Source organism: Elgaria multicarinata, chromosome 3, assembly GCF_023053635.1.
Source record: "Elgaria multicarinata webbii isolate HBS135686 ecotype San Diego chromosome 3, rElgMul1.1.pri, whole genome shotgun sequence".
NCBI classification, from domain to species: domain Eukaryota; kingdom Metazoa; phylum Chordata; class Lepidosauria; order Squamata; family Anguidae; genus Elgaria; species Elgaria multicarinata.
Genome location: NC_086173.1, coordinates 123,582,483 through 123,604,249, shown reverse-complemented (window position 1 = coordinate 123,604,249; position 21,767 = coordinate 123,582,483). Strand labels below are relative to the sequence as shown.

General features: G+C 41.0%; 1 protein-coding gene across 1 annotated transcript in view; it reads right to left on the bottom strand.

Moving 5' to 3' along the window:
* RAD18 (RAD18 E3 ubiquitin protein ligase) overlaps positions 1–21,767 on the bottom strand; it is a 136,633-nt gene that overhangs the window by 33,656 nt on the left and 81,210 nt on the right. Inside the window, exon 12 of the mRNA XM_063121492.1 lies at positions 62–124. Within this exon, the coding sequence (XP_062977562.1) occupies positions 62–124 (63 nt within the window). The remainder of the gene's footprint in view (positions 1–61; positions 125–21,767) is intronic.

Sequence of the window (21,767 nt, the reverse complement as noted above, 5' to 3'; positions counted from 1 at the left end):
GACAAAAAATAAACAATAACTTTTATGACATGAAAAAACAATTGCCATACACCACACTTACTTATCTGAGGAGCCCGAACACATTCCAGCAGTTTCTAGATCTCTTATGATGTCTGAACTTGAGCTGAAAGGCAAAATAAGATTTACTTTAGGCTACTTGTTGAAAACAGTTAGACATTGCAATATATAGCAGGTAAAGAAGCCATACTCTGGGCAAAACATAATACAAGAATGAAAGTAACAATTCAATTCTGCGCTTTTGGAACATCAGAATATAGATAAGTATCAGCAGAATCCTGCAATCCAGGCTACAGCAGGAAGGCACTGTCAGTTTCTCTTGGTTAGATTAGAAATATTCACATTCAGCATACCAACCAGATGTTGGAGAGTATTGGACTGAGATGTGGAGACATGAGCTCAAACACCCATTCAGTCATATCACTCCTTGGGTTATCTTGAGCCAGTTACTCACTATTAGCCTAAGCTACCTCACAGGATTGTTGTGAAGATCAAATGGGGCAGGGGATGAGACATCTATGACACCCTGAGCTCCTTAGAGAAAGGGCAGGGTATAAATGTAATCTATAGGAATAAAAGAAAATGTCTGTCTCTCAGTGCCACAGCTCCTAGCCATGAAACCTAGACACCCAAAACTTGGCAAGCATACTAAGAAGACCCTAAGTGTAGACCTCATGATGTGTCAATGTGTGCGAAAGATGCAGTGCCATAGTTGGTCACTAGGTGGCAGACATCCCCAAACAGAGCATAGCTTTCCAGTTGACACAGTTTGAAACCAAGGGGGAATCGTGCAGGGGACAGAGTTATATGGCTGCTCCCTCCCCCATGAGGAGGGGCAACCCCACTCCAGGGAATAGAGTGGGCAGATCCCTTCCTCAGGGGGCTATAGCAACAGGGTGCCAACAGCTGGGACAAACACAATGTGTCCAACAGTTCCTGATCTTTGATTGAAGGCTTTGCTGTATCAAACAAAGGGCTATTTCAACCCCTGCGAAGTCAGGTTCATTTAATGAAATAAACCAATCTTCACTCCCATTTCCCAAAAAGCTATCCCTCCATTCTGATAAAGTTCTAGAGGGGGAGTCTAGATGTGGAGTGGTATATAAACGTTGTAAAACAAATTAAAAAACTTCAAATGCTGGAATTCATGCATTTGTGACTACAGATGCAGGTATATGCAAAGGATGAATTAGTATTTTTATCGCTAATTATTTGCTCACTACAAAATGAATGCATGCTGAGCTGTGATAGATTCACCTGCCCGGCACACTGCTGCCCATGTCAAAACCACGCCTCTTAAAAAAAGAAAGATAATGGAATCCGCCCCAGTAGAGATTGTGTTACTCTTCTGTCCTAAAAAAAAACCCTCAGACTTTCTCTATTAAGAAGAAAAACAGAAGCAGCAATGAGAAAACACAGAAAGATTTTAATAGATGACAAGATTGTGGGAAGCCCTCACATCATATAATATGAATGAATGGCATAGTGATTCCACACTAAATGGTGCTGAAGCTGTCCCTGTTACAGCCCTGAGGGTATTGGGAGCTGAAACATTCAGTTTAAAAAGTATGACTGTATGATTTGTATATTGATGATTTAAATATTCTCTATGAATGGAACTTTATGGGAAATTTTGTGTAACAGTACAAATTTCAATATTATTTTATGTTGCCAGGTCCAAGGAGAAGCACAGCAAAACAAGCCTTCCTAAATACAATTGATGCTAAGTACTTCAAAATTTGGGACCAGAAAAACCACATTCTGTGATGACAATAAATCATGCAAAAATCAGCACACTTGGTTTTTGTTTATTTGAAAGGAAGCGGTGAAGAATTTGGAATGTATTTTTCTAGTGTTTTGCCTCCAATTGTGGAAAGGGGTGCAGATTCAGCGGAAGACATTAAGCAACAAGGAAACTGGAACAGAGGGTGTTGCAAGATCTGGTTTACGTCATGCTATACTTAGACTGACAGAACATTTTATTCAGATATACTATACACTTTCAAAAGATCGAATTTCCATAAGGAAGCATTTTTTCTATACATATGCACAGTATAACATGAGATGGTTGTTCAGGTGTCTGAGCTGCATCCACTTCCAAACTTATGGAGCGTATTTCAGAAGTTCACACATTTATTTTATTTTTTTAGCATTTTTTATTATAAGTTACAAAAAACAAAAACAAAAAAACACAAGTGTAACTACAGACTTTAAAGGCCTGTTTCAACTATGACAACATTCTTAAAAAAACAATGAAGTAAATTACACATGAAAGTCAGTAACAACAGACTAGATATCCAAATATAAGTCCATTCGTGAATGGTAACTATATACCACTCTTTCATATGTTCATACATTACATTGTTTCTTCAATATAAATGGAGCAACCCCACAAACTGTTAACTATGCACATATTTTAGGAGAGGGGTGGGGCACCTTTTTCCTATGAAGGGATGTAGACCCACTGAAAAAGTCTGTATGCTTATTATCTTTGTGTGTATACCTCTAAAAAGTGTTCCACGTTTTATTCTTTATATAAAAGATTGTTTTTGTTATAAGTTTATTGTTTCATTATTTCCTTAACTTTGTAGCCACTCATCATGTAAAATTAGGCCCAGGGCTGCCTGTGACTCATGGGCCACGAGTCCCCTCCCCCAGTGGTATATAGGTGCCATTCACAAATGGACTTATATTTGGATATCTGGTCTGTCTTTACTGAAGTTTATGTGTAATTAACTCTCTTTTTTCTTTCTTTTTTTTTAAATGTTGTCATAGTTGAAACTGAGGCCTTTAAAGTCTGTAGTTAAACTTGCGTTTTTGCTTGTTTTGTTCATTACACCAAAGTTTTCTTTTAGGATCCTGTAAGAGCCAGGCATTTCTGTCGCTTAATTGCCGCTATCCCGTTTCTTAGCCCAACTATTCAACTACAGTCACATGATGAGTCCTACTGAAATCTATTGGTATGTTTTATCTGCCTATTATTAAAGCAAAAGCCTTGCAGATCTGTAGTTATAATTTTAAAGCATATCTACCCTTCATGAAATCTATATGAATTAGTTTTTTCTCTCCCCAACTCCAACCAATTAAGAGGATAGTTCCTTATTCATTTCTGCAAGCTAAGCTTTTATTTCCTGCATTAACGCCTTCCTCCCCCTCTTCCCCCCCCCCCACTTCTGACTTTATAGACTTTATAATCTCCTGGCTTCCTGAGCAAACTTCCTGACTTCTACATTCTAACTAAACTTACTGACTAAACTATTAATTTTTTGGTTGAAACTGACTAGTACACAGGCACAAGATTTAACCCCATATTATCAAAAAACCAAACTAAAATTCAAAAATAGAGGCTAGTTCTATTCCTTCCCAATTTCACTGTCTTCAGAGCCCAGTATAATACATATGGCTTTAAGACTTGTGATTTGAGCTGACATTTGCCATCAGTTATAAGTAGGTGGCAATTGTTTCTCTGTATATCATCCAGCAGGATCTAAAACAATTTTCTGTTTAAAGAAAGCCTTCCTATCAAAGCCTTCTGTTTAAAGAAAGCCTTCCTACCAAATGCAAAAAGAGAGAGATGGAGAGAGAGAGAGAGATTACTTCTAAATGTTGGTGTTTCTGTAGAACTGTAGTTACCACTTTGGAATTTTCCCTGAATGAATGTTTTTAAATATACCATGTTAAAAATCAAAATACTTTCTTTACTTCATTGTGCAAAGTTATAACAGTGGTTGCATTTTTAATGTTTACGAGTAATGACAGAGAATCACATAGTGGGAGCATGTTTATTGGGTTATGAGTAGCCATTAACTTTCTAAATAGCTGCTGACACTATTGTTCCATTTTAATTAAAAACAAAAACCTAAGTTACTACCTGCTTGAAATTGCAAGCCTTAAGAACAATAGTTACAATTAAGACAAAATTAAAGCTCAGCAATTGCTGCACACATAACCAATGTTTTTTTTTAAAAAAACTCTACATTTCCTTAAATCTTGTAAAATGAACGTTTTTATATATTAACATGTGTAATTTTAATTGCAGCCCTTAAAAGTCACAGTTTCAAGTCAAGCAACCTCCTCACATTTAACAAAAAGGGGCAAAAGCTCCAGTTTTGAAACCATTCTGGATTGACAAAACACTAGACATCACTCTGCATTTAAAGAAGACTGATTTGATGACTGCCAGCAATTCCAATGTCAGGAAAGTTTTGACTTGTCCAGAATCAATCACATCATCATCATCATCATCATCATCATCATCATCATCGAGTCTTGTAGCCTACATACATAACAAATATATGATGGCCTAAGCTTTCATGCACTAGAGTCCACTTCCTCAGATGTGTTTGACGAAGTGACCCGGTTCACACATTACGGTGGCAATTACTACATTGTTTAAGCAAAAGAGACCACAAAGATTTAACCTAGGAATTGCAAGGATAAGGGGAATGTGCGAACTGCACATTCATTATTTCTGCTTTTAATTAACAAACCAGGAATCCCTTGTTCTTGGATTATTTAGTGATGGACAAACCCAGAAACTTTGGGCTGTTTATGGGTTAACCCAGAATAACCCAACAACTAACCATGGGCAATTGTTGGGTTTACTCTGGGGTGTTTAACCCATAAACAACCCAGAGTTCCAGGTTTGCACCTCACAAAAGAATCCATTCCTGGGTTCTTAATTAAAAGAAATTATGAGTGTGTGGCTTACAATTCTGCAGTTAAACAACCCATTCTGTGACATGGGATCCAGGTCAATGTATTCTAGTTTTCCAAAGCTTAAGTAATAATAAATTTTTAAACAGTATTTAGGACAACACACTAAAATAGATAACTCTCTAAAAATATTTTCTTTAAGTCACTTCTGGGGTTCAAAGTAGCCATTCCATACTTAAAAATAAAAAAGGTGTTCACCATATAATCAGTGAACTAAAGAATATCATAAGCCAAATTAGGAATGAATCCAAATTAATGAAATGACAAGATAGATGTTCCATAACAAATATGAATGGATCTCCAGCAAAGTGCAGAAAAATTGTAGTACAATTACCTATATTCTCATTATACAAAAATTCTGTTAGGAGAGCTTTTAATTAACGGGGATTTATGGTTTTGGTTGTGTTTCACTTACCGAAAAAATCAGGCTGGAAAATGGTTCATTTCTTTATTCCTCATGCTTTATGTAGAGCCAGTTTCATGCCACTTTAACCATGCTTGCCCCCCCTTCAATACTTTGCCCTCTGACATGGAAGAATAGCTTTACTTAAATTACTCAGTGCAATATTTCACGTTACATCTTTTTCTTTGATGTAGAAGACGAGAATGTTTGGAGCAGATCAGTTAAGGTGAGTGAACACATGCGATCTTTAAAGGCTTCCCTACATTTTAAAAATCAGACACACAGTGTTGAGTTGGGGTGAGAGTGAGAACATAAGTTGTGGCAAGTCAGGTTAATATGTTTCATTTTTTAGTAATGACAGAATTTTTAAAACTTTATGAGACTTAATATGATTTCATAACATCTGAAAGTCGACTAAAATGCTTATATTTATATGCTTAGGTAGCGCTCCAGTGAAGAAAATTCAAATCTCTAATGCTAAGGTCTTCACCATGCTGCCTGTGGGCATCAATGTGCCCACAGACAGCCCTCTTGATGGCCACTAGGCTCCCTGCCCCTCCTGATGACAACGACGATGGTTAACCTTTCTATCCTGCCCAATAGTCAAAGATCCCTAGGAGGCGGGTATGCTGCAAAGTGAACTGCTGCTCTCCAGTGTCATATTTACTTGGGTTCAAAACCATGGTTTTGGAGATCAGACCCCACCACTGCCTTGTCCTCTTGGGCAAGTTAAGTTTCCTTTTGTCTCACCAAGTTACCTTCTGGAAAAATAATGTTTTGTGACAAGTAATGTTCACCATGGTAGCCATTTTATGAATGGACAAGTCTCTCCTGGCAGCCTTTGTGAAAGCACCCATGACACTCTGAAAAATCCAAATGTGCCCACTAACGCAAAAGGGTTTAGGATTCCTAATGCAGGGGGTAGGCATCTTGGTGCCTCCCAGATATTTTGGACTCCAACTCACATAAACCCCAGTCAGCATGGTCATGAGCTATAGGAGTTGGGAGTCCAAACATCTGGACAGCATCAGCTTGCTACATGTATTCTAATATGTATCATAAATAATCTTTTTGTAAGTTACTTTGCAAAATCACTTCCAGCTTTTCAAGGCTGTGCCATCTTCTTCCAGAATCCTGAAATTCTGGAAGGCATTGAAAACACTCATCCCACAAACCCAATGTGGAGTTCCAGTTAATCTCCTGAATATGTGGGCATGTTAAGTTCTGAGAAAAAGCATAAGAGAGAGAGGGAGAGACTTTCACATCATAGCTTTCAGTATTCAGCTATAGGTCTAGATAAGGTCCTAATGATGAGCTTGCACCAGTGAAATGCTGCAGAGGATTAAACCAACTATAATGAGAGATCAAGCCAAAATCAGCAGCCAAAAGATCTATCCAGGCAGGAGATGGGAATGTGAAAAAAGGGGTCTGGTGAGGCAAGGAGACCAGTAGAGGGAGCAAGAATTGCATGAGATCAAACCAGGGAACAGGAAAGGCTAGACACGGGACAGAAAACTAGAGGCAACAGGGGGTCGATCCCAAGCCATTTATTGGGATGCAGGACCCAGTCACTGCTCAAAGGCAAGGTTAGTGGAGTAGCCTTTTTTGCTCTCTGATAATTCAACAGAATCAACTACCTAGTGACAAGCATAAGTTTCTAAGGCCAAGGATGGTCTGTGCTGAACCGCCCAGAGAGCTCCGGCTATTGGGCGGTATAGAAATGTAATAAATAAATAAATAACGCAGAGTATGTTTTACAGCAGAAAAACTACCCAACAATATAAACAATAGCAATATAACAGTTTTGAAAGTTTATTCTCTAAGGCACAATTATGTTCGTTTTTGATGTGTACGAGATAATAATATGCTAAGGGCAGTGGTCTACAGCCAGATAGTCCATTATTTGTGTTTGGCATAGAGGTTCCTTTTAATACTGGGTGGAGGCATTTTAAAAATTTGTTTATTAAGTTTGTATCCAGCTATAATAAACAATAATAAAATACAGAGTAGAACAAAAACTTGATTAAAATGTAACATAAAAACAAATCAATCTGAAACACAATGATGACATGGGTAGCACCCAACGGGTTATTCCCTCAACAGCCGTTTAGCATACATGACAGAGACCTTTCTGAATAAAAATGTCTTTGCCTGCTGGCAGAAAGAGAACAGAGAGGGAGCCAACCTAGTCTTTCTCAGCAGGGAGTTCCACAGCCTCTCTTGCATCTCCACCAAATGTGCCTCCAATGGCAGTGGGACTGAATGACTTCCCCCAAATATCTTGAAACCTGGGTGGGCTTGTATGGGTACTTGTGTCCATCAAGCCAGGAAGCAGGGGGATGAAACTGGTTTCAATCAAGGCCAGCCAAAAATTGTAGCCTCCTGGAGAAAATTATGGATCCACTTAAAACACACACATGCACAAGCAATACAATAAAACAGCCAGAGAAGACCAACTTGTTATATCAACATTTATAGGAAGGAAGGGAGGGAGGAAGTCTACCCACAATAGGCCAAGGGAGCAATACTATGTATGTTTAGACAGAAAATAGTCCTACAACTCCCAGCATTCCCCAGCCAGCATACCAGCTGGAGAATGCTGGAAGTTGTCAGACTTTCTTTTTTCTAAACAATCCTAAAAGGTTTTCTGCTCAGCATGGAAGACTCACCAACATCTCCCTGCAACATTCGTATAACTTAGTGGAAATACGTCAATAATTATTATATGATAGTGTAATGATGCAGAGATCTACAGTTAAAACTAGTGATTATTTCTAACACAAAGTAAGGGAAGCAGATAGCCCCTCGTTCCAGAATTAATGTGAGATCAAGCTAGGGATGTTGCAATGGAACTGGTAACAAGAACAATCCAGCTTCCTTATAGAGCAAAGAATAAGCAAAGATCCTTGGCAGCATCAGCAATTTCCAAATTTGAATTGCATCCATCTTATGCACACTTATAAAAGCTGAGAGGGCTGGTTTCTCTCCAAACTGAACTTCAGAAGTCTAAAATGCCATGCAAAAGCTTCCAACCAAGCACTCAGAATGAACAGCTCCCCTCCACCTCTAACCATTGGCATACACATCTAATTATTTGCTTGGCCAGAGAAACCAGAGGCTGAGCAGTTAAAAATGTAAAAATGTGTAACATTATAGATTCTAGAAATGCCCACAGAACTGGTAATATCTTCATTAGGAAATTTAACAATAATAAAACCTAAAATTGTATAAAAATCCTAATCCATAATTTCTCTTGGTGTGGGTATAAGAAAGTCATACACACTACTATGACTTTCTGGGTGGAACAAATAACTTGCCAAGCAGAATAAAGAGCTAAGGAGCACTTTTTGGTCCAGATTATTCACACTTTAATACAGCAGGAGGTTACTGTGACCGAATACAACAATGGTCAGAGAAATATTTTTTTTAAATCCAAATGGACCCTCATAAATTACTGAACACTGACCCATTTACCAACGTCCAGAGACTTCTGGTATCCCACAATGATAGGGTGGCATTTATTTAGATCAGTGGTGGGGAACATGTGGCCCTTCAGATGTAACTGGGCTGTAACTTCCATTGAACCTAATCAGCACAGCCAGTGGTGAAATATTATGGGGCCTGCAACTGGAGAGTCACACATTCTCCACCCTGCTTTAGATAATATGCTTCAGTTATTATACATTTCCTCCCTAATTGTTTACTTGTTGAAGATATCAGATCTGTCTGCAGTTCCAAAATCTGCTGGAGGGGCTCTTCTCAAAATCCCTGCTACATACATTGGTGGGTACAGTTAAAAACACTCCCTGTATGTGCTAGGTACACACCGCAGTGTCTGCCCGGCAGATACAGGGAGTGATTTACATAATCACCAGCTGAGCATGGCTTATCGTGTTATCTGAACCCAGGCAGCATGGCTTGTTGAAAGGGAAGCAATCCTCTAATAAACCATGGGCTATTGGAGGATGGCTTCCCCCTCCAACAAGCCATGCTGCCCAGATTTGGATGACATGACAAGCCGCGCCCAGCTGATGATAATGGAAATTGCCCCGTGATTTAAATAAATCAAGCAGTAGGGCATCTGGTATAAAGAAAGTCCTAATATGTAGTCACTCCAGCAAAACATGCTTTAACAATGAGAGGATAAGAGAGAAGATACCCCACTTCGTATTAACTTAGATTGTAGGATTTAAAAGGTTACTCTTCTTTTTAATGTTTGTGTAGCATTTAAGTCTTAAAAACATTAATCTTACTGCCAACTTTGTGCAAAATGTAATACATATGGTTCAGTTAAATCACAGCAGCTAAGACTGAATTTATAATAAATAAGCAGTATATTTCATTACCCATGGAACAAAGGAAAAAAGTAACTGGATTGTTACTGTGCAATAACTTAAAAGTTAATCTGGAGCAGGTTAAGCAAGGTAGGATGCTATTTCACTCTTGAAAGAATACTTAATTTGCCATGTCCTCCAACTCCCATCAGAAGGAAGCATACATAATACAAAGGCCAGGAGATAATGGCTACTTCCTTGCTCCACACAAATAGGTTACTTAAGGTCTTCAGATACTTCTGGGAAACATATTGAACCACAAAGGTAAAATTGTCAATCCCATTAAAAGCGATGTAACTGATTGGCTACATTGGGTGAGTAACAGCAAATGCTTTCAGGTACCTCGTCCAGATGTATACTTTTGCAAGCTATTGATAAATATTATTCAGCTAGAGGACAATTAGAATTCAGGCTTGCAGATAACACAGGTCTAGAAAGGTCATTGATCTGATTCAGTATAAATTAGGTCTTTCCATATATATGTGCATCAATGGGAACAGGCAGGTGTTCCTTGAACACCAGTTTTGAAAGTGATTTAATAAGACTATAGAGAGCAGTTTAGCTTTCTACTTGCCAATCCATTTTGGAATGGGTAATTCTGCTCATTCTATGATTGTGTCTGGGATGAGCCTAAGCAATTTACCACATGCAATGCTGCAGGACCACACACTGTCCCTATTGTGTGGGGTTGAACAAGAATTCTAACCTGGGATACATGGCTTCCAGGGCTTGTTTAACATGATGTACATGCAGTACATATTGCCATCCTCTGCTGCAACTTTTGCTGGTGTTGGGATGGGAACATGGCAAATTCAACTCACCCAATTTCAGATATAAAAATAGCCATCCAACCATGTGTGTCATTAAATACAGCATGCCTAAATATATTTGAATACTTTTTGATGACTTGAAGACTTCTGGTTGCATTTAGAATATGCTTGTAAGTAGAATCATAAAATAGTAGAGTTGGAAGGGGCCTATAAGGCCATCGAATCCAACTCATGCCAGTCAGTGATGTGGTGGCTAAAGGGCCAGTTTGAATGGTATCTTCAGGCAGATCCAGCCCATCATGTAGCTCCCTGGGTAGCACTTGGACCAGTCACTACCTCTCAGCCTGAAGTACCTCACAGGGCTGTTGTGAGGCTAAAAAAGGGGAAAGCCAACTGGATATGCCACTCTGAGCTTATAAGTCTAACAATAATGCCAGAACCCTGTTAATATTTGGGTAAATCTACATTGGCAGTGTGATCTTTGGTAAACTATGTTGAACAGAACCCCAGTAAAACATGTGATGTTTTGCCTGTTTTTTAAAAAATGGAAACAACACTCTCAGAGTGAAGAACAATACTCCCTTATCTCATTTATTCACACAATATCATTGGGATAGATCATTATTGTCTGAATGCCAAATGAAGCAATTTTCCTGGGACTGTAACATTTTGGAAAGCAAGTGGAGGATGTCATAGAACAATGCATATGCTAAAAAAATTCCAGAGTGTAAATTGGAATTTTACCCCTCAAGATAAAAACTTTCCAAGACAAAGGAGCTTTGGACACGTGTAGAATTCAGAAAAGAAGCCTTCTACCTACATTCTAAAGTGGAGCAGTCTCAGGAAAATTGCATATGCTTGCCAGAGATTTGAGATTGTAGGAGCCCTCATCTGCATCTCTCCAATGTGAGACATACGCTATGGTGGGACATGGGAGAGGGCTTTCTCTGTTGTGGAATGCCCTCCCCTTGGAGGCCTGACTAGTACCGACGCTGGCTTCATTTCAGCGCCAAGTTAAAACATGGCTTTTTATCAAAGCCTTTGAGAACTAAAGCTTTTAAATTTTCTACTAGTTTTAGCTTGTTAATGGTTTAATATGTTTTTAGCTGTGTACATTATTTATTGTTTTATACAGTATGATTTTATCTGTATGCCACCCTGAGATCCCAATGATATAGGGCAGGGTACAAATGTTTTAACAAATAAATACCATATGCTTTTTCTGAACATTTGAATCAGCTCTGACATATGCAGCCCTGAAGCTGAAACACATAAGACATATCTATATCGCTCTAGTTCACAAATAAACAGCATATCTGACTTCCAAAGGACATGCATTCACACACAGCTCATACAAATACTTTAGAAGTCAGGTGTGCTGTTTCCATATGCTGGGGTGGGCAACTTGTGGCCCTCCAGATGTTTTGGCCTACAATTCCCATCTATCCTCACCATTTGCTAGGACTGATGGGGGCTGTGTCCCCCCTCCCGTGTTTCACCACCCCTGTGTTAGACAGATGTGGAGGGTGTATTTCAAATGGATTTGCTTCCTTTGATAAGATCAAGATGACTGGGGAGGGGCATGTAGGTAGGAAGTAAGGCATTTCTCCTTGGATATGTCTTATGTTCTCCAACTGTGACTTATACTACTGACTTAGAAGCACAGAAAGCTACAGGAAACACTAGCAGTGCCTCAATAGTTCCTTTTTTCTTCTTTTTGCAGCAAAAACGCACTAAACTTCTCTTGAAATGTGTGGAAGTCTGAGAAACCAGACACACACATATGGGTGTTTATATTCAGGTAAGCATTATTTTCACACATGTGCTTATTGTAGCAATCATTCTGCATGTATTTTGTTGCTATTTTCCTCCCATTATTTCCACCTTCAAAACAGAAAGTCCAGCAAAAATATGTTTGTGATTAGAGTAGCTTTACGCAGCTCTCTCCCTTCACCCCTCAAAATAAAGCTTCTTACAGCTTTGCTCCTGACCTTGGCAGCAACCTATGTAGATAAATCTATTTAACAGCACCACTGACACGCCCAGGGGGGGCAGCAATTCATGAGTAGTTGGATTCATACATTTTTTTTTAAAAAAAAACTTGCCACTGCTAGTCTCAGCCCCATGGCTGCAAAATTAATCCAGATGCAGCTGGAAAATGTCAGATGGGTGCCTTTCAAATAGGAGAGGCACGTGTTAAAAAACCTGCATCCTTCAGGGAAGATCTAAAACAGACAGGTAAGAGAGATGGTGTGTGTTTTTTGTCAGTCAGAGCAGTTCGGGTACATTTTAGGATACAATTTATGAACTGCTGGGTTATTTATGAAGGTCTGGCTCAAATAACCAGCTCTCTGAGCGCCACACGTAATAGCACTTTTAACATTTAAACTGCGAAGTGTGTCACAATAATCATCCTGCTTGTCTCCACTGTGGAGGATAATTTTCTTTCTTCAGATGGGGGAACTGAGGCCACAGGTGAGCTGACAAAGATCTTAAAACAGAGACTTTCCAGACATAAGGCAACACTCTAGCCACCATGCCATGCTAGTTTTCAAGACTGTGTACTTGAGAGAAGCCCTATATTCAGGACAAGTGAGACCTGCAACAAAATGTTGCAGTGTATTCCCTAGTCTTCATGCCAGTAACCAAGATTTCCCGATACCCAGACTTGGATGTACTTGCAAGGCTTGTTTCCCTGCCTTGAAGGGCTCTCTAGGCCCAGGTGCCAGCAAGAAAGATTTGCCCTGAACTTCCTCAAGAGGAGACCAAGATAATCTGTCATAGCTGGTGCCCAGGGGATTAAACTATCACATAAAGCAGAGTCCGGTTCTCACGCTGCCTGGGTTCCATAACAGCCCCCTTTTCAGGAATCAGGGAATAAGAAAAAAGTAAGGGTTTGATTGAAACCAATAGATTTGGGGCCACACACTTTGATAATGTGATGCAGATTAACACACTCTTTTGCACTTGCAGTCAAAGTAAGCATAGTAACTGATAGGCTTTCGAGGCACAGTATGATTATACACCTGTGAGTAAAGAACCAGGGGATGATACAGAGTACAAAGGTGTGTTTTGTTGGCGGCCATAAGCTAGGAATGGGCATTCATTGCTGATTCCCCTATGCTGTCTGAACAGGCCATTAAAAATATCCAATATCCATAGAGGAAGAGCACGCATGCATTTGTTCCCAGATTCATGTTATTTGAAGACTCAAATAAGTCTGCCTCGAGTAGAATTTTTAGTGGAAAATTTATTAAAAAAATAAATGGTTAAATCATGAGCTGGCTGGAACTTGAATGACTTCAAGTGGAGAACCTATTTGGTGATTTGAAAGATGTCTACATTATATTAGGAACACTCTCAATTTAACTGTTTCAAGTCCCATGCTTCTGTGAGTTTACATTGTGGCACAATTATTTGTAGCAAAAATAACACTACACTACATTTCTGAAACATGGGGTACAAATAGTTTGCATCCCAAAGTGGACAGACTCAGGGGAAGTTACAACAGTTGCACTTAGCACCTTCTCTATAAAGCAGAACTAAAGAAAATGCACAGAGAAAATGTCATTCCTGTTGTATTAACATTAAAACCATTTCAAAATACCTGTAAGTTTTGATAGTCCCTAGGTAATTATTATTATTATTATTATTATTATTATTTATTTATATAGCACCATCAATGTACATGGTGCTGTACAGAGTAAAACAGTAAATAGCAAGACTCTGCCGCATAGGCTTACAATCTAATAAAATCATAGTAAAACAATAAGGAGGGGAAGAGAATGCCAACAGGTACAGGGAAGGGTAAGCAGGCACAGGGTAGGGAAAAACTAACAGTAGAAAGTAACAGTAGAAGTCTGCACAACATCAAGTTTTAAAAGCTTTAGGAAAAAGAAAAGTTTTTAGTTGAGCTTTAAAAGCTGTGGTTGAACTTGTAGTTCTCAAATGTTCTGGAAGAGCGTTCCAGGCGTAAGGGGCAGCAGACGAAAATGGACGAAGCCGAGCAAGGGAAGTAGAGGCCCTTGGGCAGGCGAGAAACATGGCATCAGAGGAGCGAAGAGCACGAGCGGGGCAATAGTGTGAGATGAGAGAGGAGAGATAGGAAGGAGCTAGACCGTGAAAAGCTTTGAAGGTTAACAGGAGAAGTTTATATTGGATTCTGAAGTGAATTGGAAGCCAATGAAGAGATTTCAGAAGCGGAGTAACATGGTCGGAGCGGCGTGCTAAGAAGATGATCTTTGCGGCAGAGTGGTGAACAGAAACCAACGGGCTGATGTGAGAAGAAGGAAGGCCAGAGAGAAGAAGGTTGCAGTAGTCCAACCGTGAAATAACCAGTGCATGAACAAGCGTCTTGGCAGAAGAGACAGACAAAAATGATCGAATCCTGGCAATATTATACAGTAAAAATCGACAAGATTTAGCTACTGCCTCAATATGAGGAATAAAGGAGAGCGAGGAGTCGAAGATAAAGCCAAGGCTACGAGCTTCCTTGACCGGAGTAAGCGTAACATCATTGACAGTAAGAGAGAATGAGAGATGAGGAGAAGGTTTAGGAGGAAAAACAAGCAATTCAGTCTTTGCCATGTTAAGCTTCAAGCGACGATGAAGCAGCCAAGCTGAGATATCTGAAAGACATGCCGAGATACGATCGTGAACATCAGGAGAAAGTTCCGGAGATGACAGATATAGTTGTGTATCATCGGCGTACAGATGATATTGGAGACCATGAGATTGAATAAGCTTGCCCAAGGGCAACATGTATAAGGAAAACAACAACGGGCCAAGCACCGAGCCTTGCGGAACCCCTACTGAAAGGGGAAAGGAGGAAGACGAGCTGCCATTAGTCAACACGCTGAAAGAGCGACCCGCTAGATAGGAGGCAAACCAGTTATAGACAGAGCCACAAAATCCAAGGTCATGAAGGGAATCTAAGAGAAGATCATGATCAACCGTGTCAAAGGCTGCAGTTAGATCAAGGAGAATAAGAACGGAATAATGGCCTTTAGACTTGGCAGTAAGGAGATCATTGGTGATCTTAGTAAGGGCTGTTTCGGTGGAATGCAGAGGACGGAATCCAGATTGAAATGGATCCAAAGCAGAGTTACTAGAAAGAAAGTCAAGACAGCGAGAGTAGACCGCACGCTCCAGGATCTTTGAAACAAACGGCAACAAAGAGACAGGTCGGTAGTTAGACAGAGATAGCCTATCAAGAGTAGGTTTCTTGAGAATGGGAGAGACTGTAGCATGTTTAAAAGCAGAAGGAAATGAACCAGAGGACAGAGAAAGATTAATAATATGTAGCAAGGAAGGGAGGATAGCAGGAATAAGATTAATAAAGACGCGAGAAGGAATCGGATCACGAGAACAAGTGGAAGGCTTCGAAGAGCGCAGTATTGTAGACAGTTCATCCGCAGAGACCGAAGGAAACGCAGAGAAATTTGCAGGAGGAGCTGACAGATGAGGAACAGGAACTGGAAGAGGAGCAGAGCTGGCCAGATCAGAGCGGATAGTTTGGATTTTAGCATTGAAAAAAGAGGCAAAGTTGTTAGCAGACAGAGAGGCGGGGAGAGATGGCGGATTAGGCTTCAGAAGAGAATTGAAGGATGCAAAGAGCCGCTGAGGATGCCTAGCATTTGACTGGATCAGCGTTGAGTAGTACTGCTGTTTGGCCAGTGAGATGGCAGAAGAGAAAGAGGAAAGTACAAATTTGTAATGGACAAAGTCTGCCCGGTCCCTGGTCTTACGCCAAAGGCGTTCAGCTGCCCGGGAACAAGAGCGAAGGTAGCGGAGGGAAGAGGTGAGCCACGGTTGGGGTTGAGAAGGGCGAACTATCCGAGTTGTAGATGGAGCAAGATTATCAAGAGTTGAAGATAAGGAGGAATTAAAGAAGGAGACAGCTGAGTCCAAGGAGACAGCCGAACAGACAGAAGGAAGGGAGGAGGCTAGGGACTGGGAAAAAGCCTCGTAATTGATAGATTGCAAGTCACGACAAGAGCGAGAAGCGGGACGTGAAGGAGGAGGATTATGAGTAATATTGAAAGAAACTAGGTGATGATCTGACAGCGGAAAGTGAGCAGTAGAAAAGTCCAACACAGAGCAATTCCGAGTGAGAACAAGATCCAGAGAGTGTCCAAGGGAATGTGTGGGTGCATCAGACCAAAGCTTAAGATCATAAGAGGAAGATAATGAGCGAAATCGTAGAGCTGCAGCATCTTGAGGGTCATCCACATGAATGTTGAAATCACCCAGGATAAGAGTAGGACAGTTGTCAGAGAGGAAAAAGGACAGCCACGAATCAAAATCAGAGATAAATTTTGAGGACGAGCCTGGGGGGCGGTACAGAACTGCAATCCGCAGTCGCAGTGGAGCGAAGAGCCTCACCACATGTACCTCAAAAGAGGAGAAGCAATGTGAAGGTGGAATGGAAAGAGGCTGGAACTGGCACAAACTAGATAATAAAAGACCCACACCACCACCCCGACCCTCTGGGCGACTAGTGTGAGAGAAAGAGAGTCCTCCAAGAGAGAGGGCAGCAGAGATGGCAGTATCATGGGCAGGAAGCCAGGTTTCAGTAAGAGCAAGGAGGTGGAGAGACCTAGAGATAAACAAGTCCTGGATGACAGGGGCCTTAGAAGCAAGAGAGCGACAGTTCCATAAGGAACACGAAAAAGGCAGCTGAGAAGAGGGGAGACACCGGATAGGAACTAAGTTAGGAGAGACGAGATTGGAACGAGCCATAAGGAACAGATATGAGGAGAAAAGAACTGAGAGGAGACAATGAGAAGATCGTGACCTGAATCAGAAAGAGGCAGCGACCGGACCGTGGCTGGGGTTTTTCCTCCAGAGTAGAGGATCCGCTTGACCGGCTTCGCCCCACGGCTGAGAGCCACAGGCCGAGAGCCCTTGTGCTCTCGCCCTTCGGCTCGCGCCTCCAGCAAACTGGAGGCTTGAAGTACCTGAAAAGGAGGGGGGAGGAGCAGAAGCTGCAATTCAAACAGAACAATGGCAGTTAGTCAATGTTGCTCAATGGCTTCTCAGAGAGCTAAGTTGCTTCTCCTCTTCAAGTTGCAAACTGCAAACTGCAGCAAACTGGAGGCTTGAAGTACCTGAAAAGGAGGGGGGGAGGAGCAGAAGCTGCAATTCAAACAGAACAATGGCAGTTAGTCAATGTTGCTCAATGGCTTCTCAGAGAGCTAAGTTGCTTCTCCTCTTCAAGTTGCAAACTGCAAACTGCAGCAAACTGGAGGCCTGAAGTACCTGAAAAGGAGGGGGGGAGGAGCAGAAGCTGCAATTCAAACAGAACAATGGCAGTTAGTCAATGTTGCTCAATGGCTTCTCAGAGAGCTAAGTTGCTTCTCCTCTTCAAGTTGCAAACTGCAAACTGCAGCAAACTGGAGGCCTGAAGTACCTGAAAAGGAGGGGGGGAGGAGCAGAAGCTGCAATTCAAACAGAACAATGGCAGTTAGTCAATGTTGCTCAATGGCTTCTCAGAGAGCTAAGTTGCTTCTCCTCTTCAAGTTGCAAACTGCAAACTGCAGCAAACTGGAGGCCTGAAGTACCTGAAAAGGAGGGGGGGAGGAGCAGAAGCTGCAATTCAAACAGAACAATGGCAGTTAGTCAATGTTGCTCAATGGCTTCTCAGAGAGCTAAGTTGCTTCTCCTCTTCAAGTTGCAAACTGCAAACTGCAGCAAACTGGAGGCCTGAAGTACCTGAAAAGGAGGGGGGGAGGAGCAGAAGCTGCAATTCAAACAGAACAATGGCAGTTAGTCAATGTTGCTCAATGGCTTCTCAGAGAGCTAAGTTGCTTCTCCTCTTCAAGTTGCAAACTGCAAACTGCAGCAAACTGGAGGCCTGAAGTACCTGAAAAGGAGGGGGGAGGAGCAGAAGCTGCAATTCAAACAGACCAATGGCAGTTAGTCAATGCTGCTCAATGGCTTCTCAGAGAGCTAAGTTGCTTCTCCTCTTCAAGTTGCAAACTGCAGCAAACTGGAGGCCTGAAGTACCTGAAAAGGAGGGGGGAGGAGCAGAAGCTGCAATTCAAACAGAACAATGGCAGTTAGTCAATGTTGCTCAATGGCTTCTCAGAGAGCTAAGTTGCTTCTCCTCTTCAAGTTGCAAACTGCAAACTGCAGCAAACTGGAGGCCTGAAGTACCTGAAAAGGAGGGGGGGAGGAGCAGAAGCTGCAATTCAAACAGAACAATGGCAGTTAGTCAATGTTGCTCAATGGCTTCTCAGAGAGCTAAGTTGCTTCTCCTCTTCAAGTTGCAAACTGCAAACTGCAGCAAACTGGAGGCCTGAAGTACCTGAAAAGGAGGGGGGAGGAGCAGAAGCTGCAATTCAAACAGAACAATGGCAGTTAGTCAATGTTGCTCAATGGCTTCTCAGAGAGCTAAGTTGCTTCTCCTCTTCAAGTTGCAAACTGCAAACTGCAGCAAACTGGAGGCCTGAAGTACCTGAAAAGGAGGGGGGAGGAGCAGAAGCTGCAATTCAAACAGAACAATGGCAGTTAGTCAATGTTGCTCAATGGCTTCTCAGAGAGCTAAGTTGCTTCTCCTCTTCAAGTAGCAAACTGCAAACTGCAGCAAACTGGAGGCTTGAAGTACCTGAAAAGGAGGGGGGGAGGAGCAGAAGCTGCAATTCAAACAGAACAATGGCAGTTAGTCAATGTTGCTCAATGGCTTCTCAGAGAGCTAAGTTGCTTCTCCTCTTCAAGTTGCAAACTGCAAACTGCAGCAAACTGGAGGCCTGAAGTACCTGAAAAGGAGGGGGGGAGGAGCAGAAGCTGCAATTCAAACAGAACAATGGCAGTTAGTCAATGTTGCTCAATGGCTTCTCAGAGAGCTAAGTTGCTTCTCCTCTTCAAGTTGCAAACTGCAAACTGCAGCAAACTGGAGGCTTGAAGTACCTGAAAAGGAGGGGGGAGGAGCAGAAGCTGCAATTCAAACAGAACAATGGCAGTTAGTCAATGTTGCTCAATTAGGCTGCTCATAGACATAGATACACACACATCTCTCTGAAAAGTAGACATTTGTGTGGTACAAGTAGAAATGTACATGTCCAGTTCTACCATATATTTTCTACTTTTCCTTTTCAAAATATATCATGGGTGTGAATTTGATTTCACAAAAGTAGAAACCTTAGATTTATGTTCTCCTTCATCAGTGTACAACACAGTCTTTAAGACGTTCCAGACCCATCTATATGACAGCTGAGAGGGAGATGCCATTTTAATTACAATAGTAATAAATATTCAGGATTCTTTTATGGCATATACAGTCTATAGATTTAAAAAAACTACCTCCTTCCTCTGCATTTCATTTTCTAAGATTGCTTCAATCTCCCATAAATATCTTCTATATGCAGAAATATATACCAGGTGATTCGAAGTAAATCAAATAACTGAACGAACACATAGCTCCTTTTGCCAATAAGACATGTAATGTGTCACAAGAATTTAACATTCCAGAAGAGGAATACTTGGATCTGAGCATTTTTCAATTTCTTGAATGTCAGAAGGCAATACAACCCAATTTTCAATTAATAAGTTAGAAAGCCTCAGGAATCAGTCTTTGAAATCCCATTTCCAACTATATTTCTCTGAAAAAATAAAATCTTTTAAACAGCAAGGGACAGGTTAAAGGCTTGGGTACAACATACTTTAGATTTTTAAGTAACATTGCGACTTTATAACCAGCTGCAGCAATGCAAATCAATAAAATGAAGTCTGCTGATCAGCATTCGAGAGCAATGTTGCATACTTGTCGCTTCTGTTGGCATTTACACCAACTTCCTGTTTGCCAAATTATTATTTACATGACATCTATATTGTGCCATACCACCTCCGAAGATCCCTTAGGGCAGCTTACAACATATCAACACAAACATATTAACATTAGATACGCCATGCTGAATATAATAATTCTAAAAGCAACTACTGAAAATGAGATCTTTAACAGGGCATAATACAACCTATCAAATTCCACCAAGAAGGGCAGGAGTCTTCTTCTTCTTTCTCAATCCCTAACCTGCTCTAACTGCCCTTCTCTCTGTGCAGGGGACCAAGCCTTCCCAACCATCCCTTCCCTTCAGGTTTGGCCATTGAAACACAATGGTTTCATCATACTATGGTTAAAACAAGTCAGGACCTGGTTCACAAACAGTCAAATGAACTGGAACTTCTCTCCTAATGTCCATTTATTTACCCTCCTCAGCCACCCCTCCTCCTTTGCATTGCTGAAGAACTAGCAAGGAATCACCACACTGTAAGAATATAAGAAGAGCCATGCTAGATCAGTTCAAGAACATAAGAACAGCCATGCTGGATCAGACCAAGAACTAAAGAAGAGTCATAATGGATCAGATCTAGTCCAGCATTCTGTTCACACAGTGGCCAATCAGCTGTCGACCTGCAACCACAAGCAGGACAATGGTGCAATAGCACCCTCCTACCCATGTTCCCCAGCAACTGGTATATATAGGCTTACTGCCTATAACAATTCTGCAACCACTGGTCAGGTGTTGAAATAGGGCAGAGAACATGAATGCTCTTCTCCTCAGAGATCTTTGGCTGACCATAAAAAAGTCCTAAATTATCTCTTCCTTCCTCCAGTCCTAGACACCCCCCACAAAGGTTTGTTAGTTCTCTTTGTTAACCCTTTCTTCCCGTCCCCAAAAACATAGACACACTTTCTTTCAGTACTAAAACCTTACTGGTGAGCAAGTGGAACAGGTGCTAAGAATAACATGGTCCTTAGGATATAAGGAGTTGTGGGTTGTTGAAGAAATAGGAAGTAAGTGGAAGTTGGCATAATTTTAGACTCAGCCATGCAAATACATCTGTTTGGTATAGTTTGCTAAGAGCAAAGGTGTACTTTTAATATATATCCCTCATGGGTAAAACAAAAAACTAGCCCCTAAACAGCTAGCTGAATAAGTGGAGCTTGTCAACTGAGAGTTTAGCAAAGAAAGGAGTGTATTGCCAAGCAGAGTGAGAGACAGGTCTGTGAAAGTGCTGCCTTCAATCTTCTCCTTTATGGAATCACATTTCACTTCTAGATGTTTTCAACCGAAACTCTTCTGCCCATAGCATCTTTGCTCTATCAGGACAAAATTTTAAATGAACTGAAATAATAAGTTTTGCTTCCTCCAGATTCCAGAAATTCTTCTAAAGTTGAAGAGTAAGCTAGTCCCCATCCACCCAAATAACAAGCGATATGACAAGAATGATTGCACAGAAATCTGGAGGGATGTTATCACTGAGAGTAGTGAAGTCAAGTTACAGTGCAATCCAATGCATGCATATTCAAAAGTAAGTTACATTAAGTTCAATGGTACTTACTCCCACGTAAGTGTGTACAGGGCTTCAATCTTAGTTGCTATCTATTCCACCTTCCATTTCCATCTCCACTTTCTATAGTATTTGTTGCATTTTCAGAATTTTCAAAACTACTCTAAGTGTTTTTCTGAGGAATACTTATTTTCCTACTATGCTGATTGCAGGTTTCTGTGACTAAGACATTAC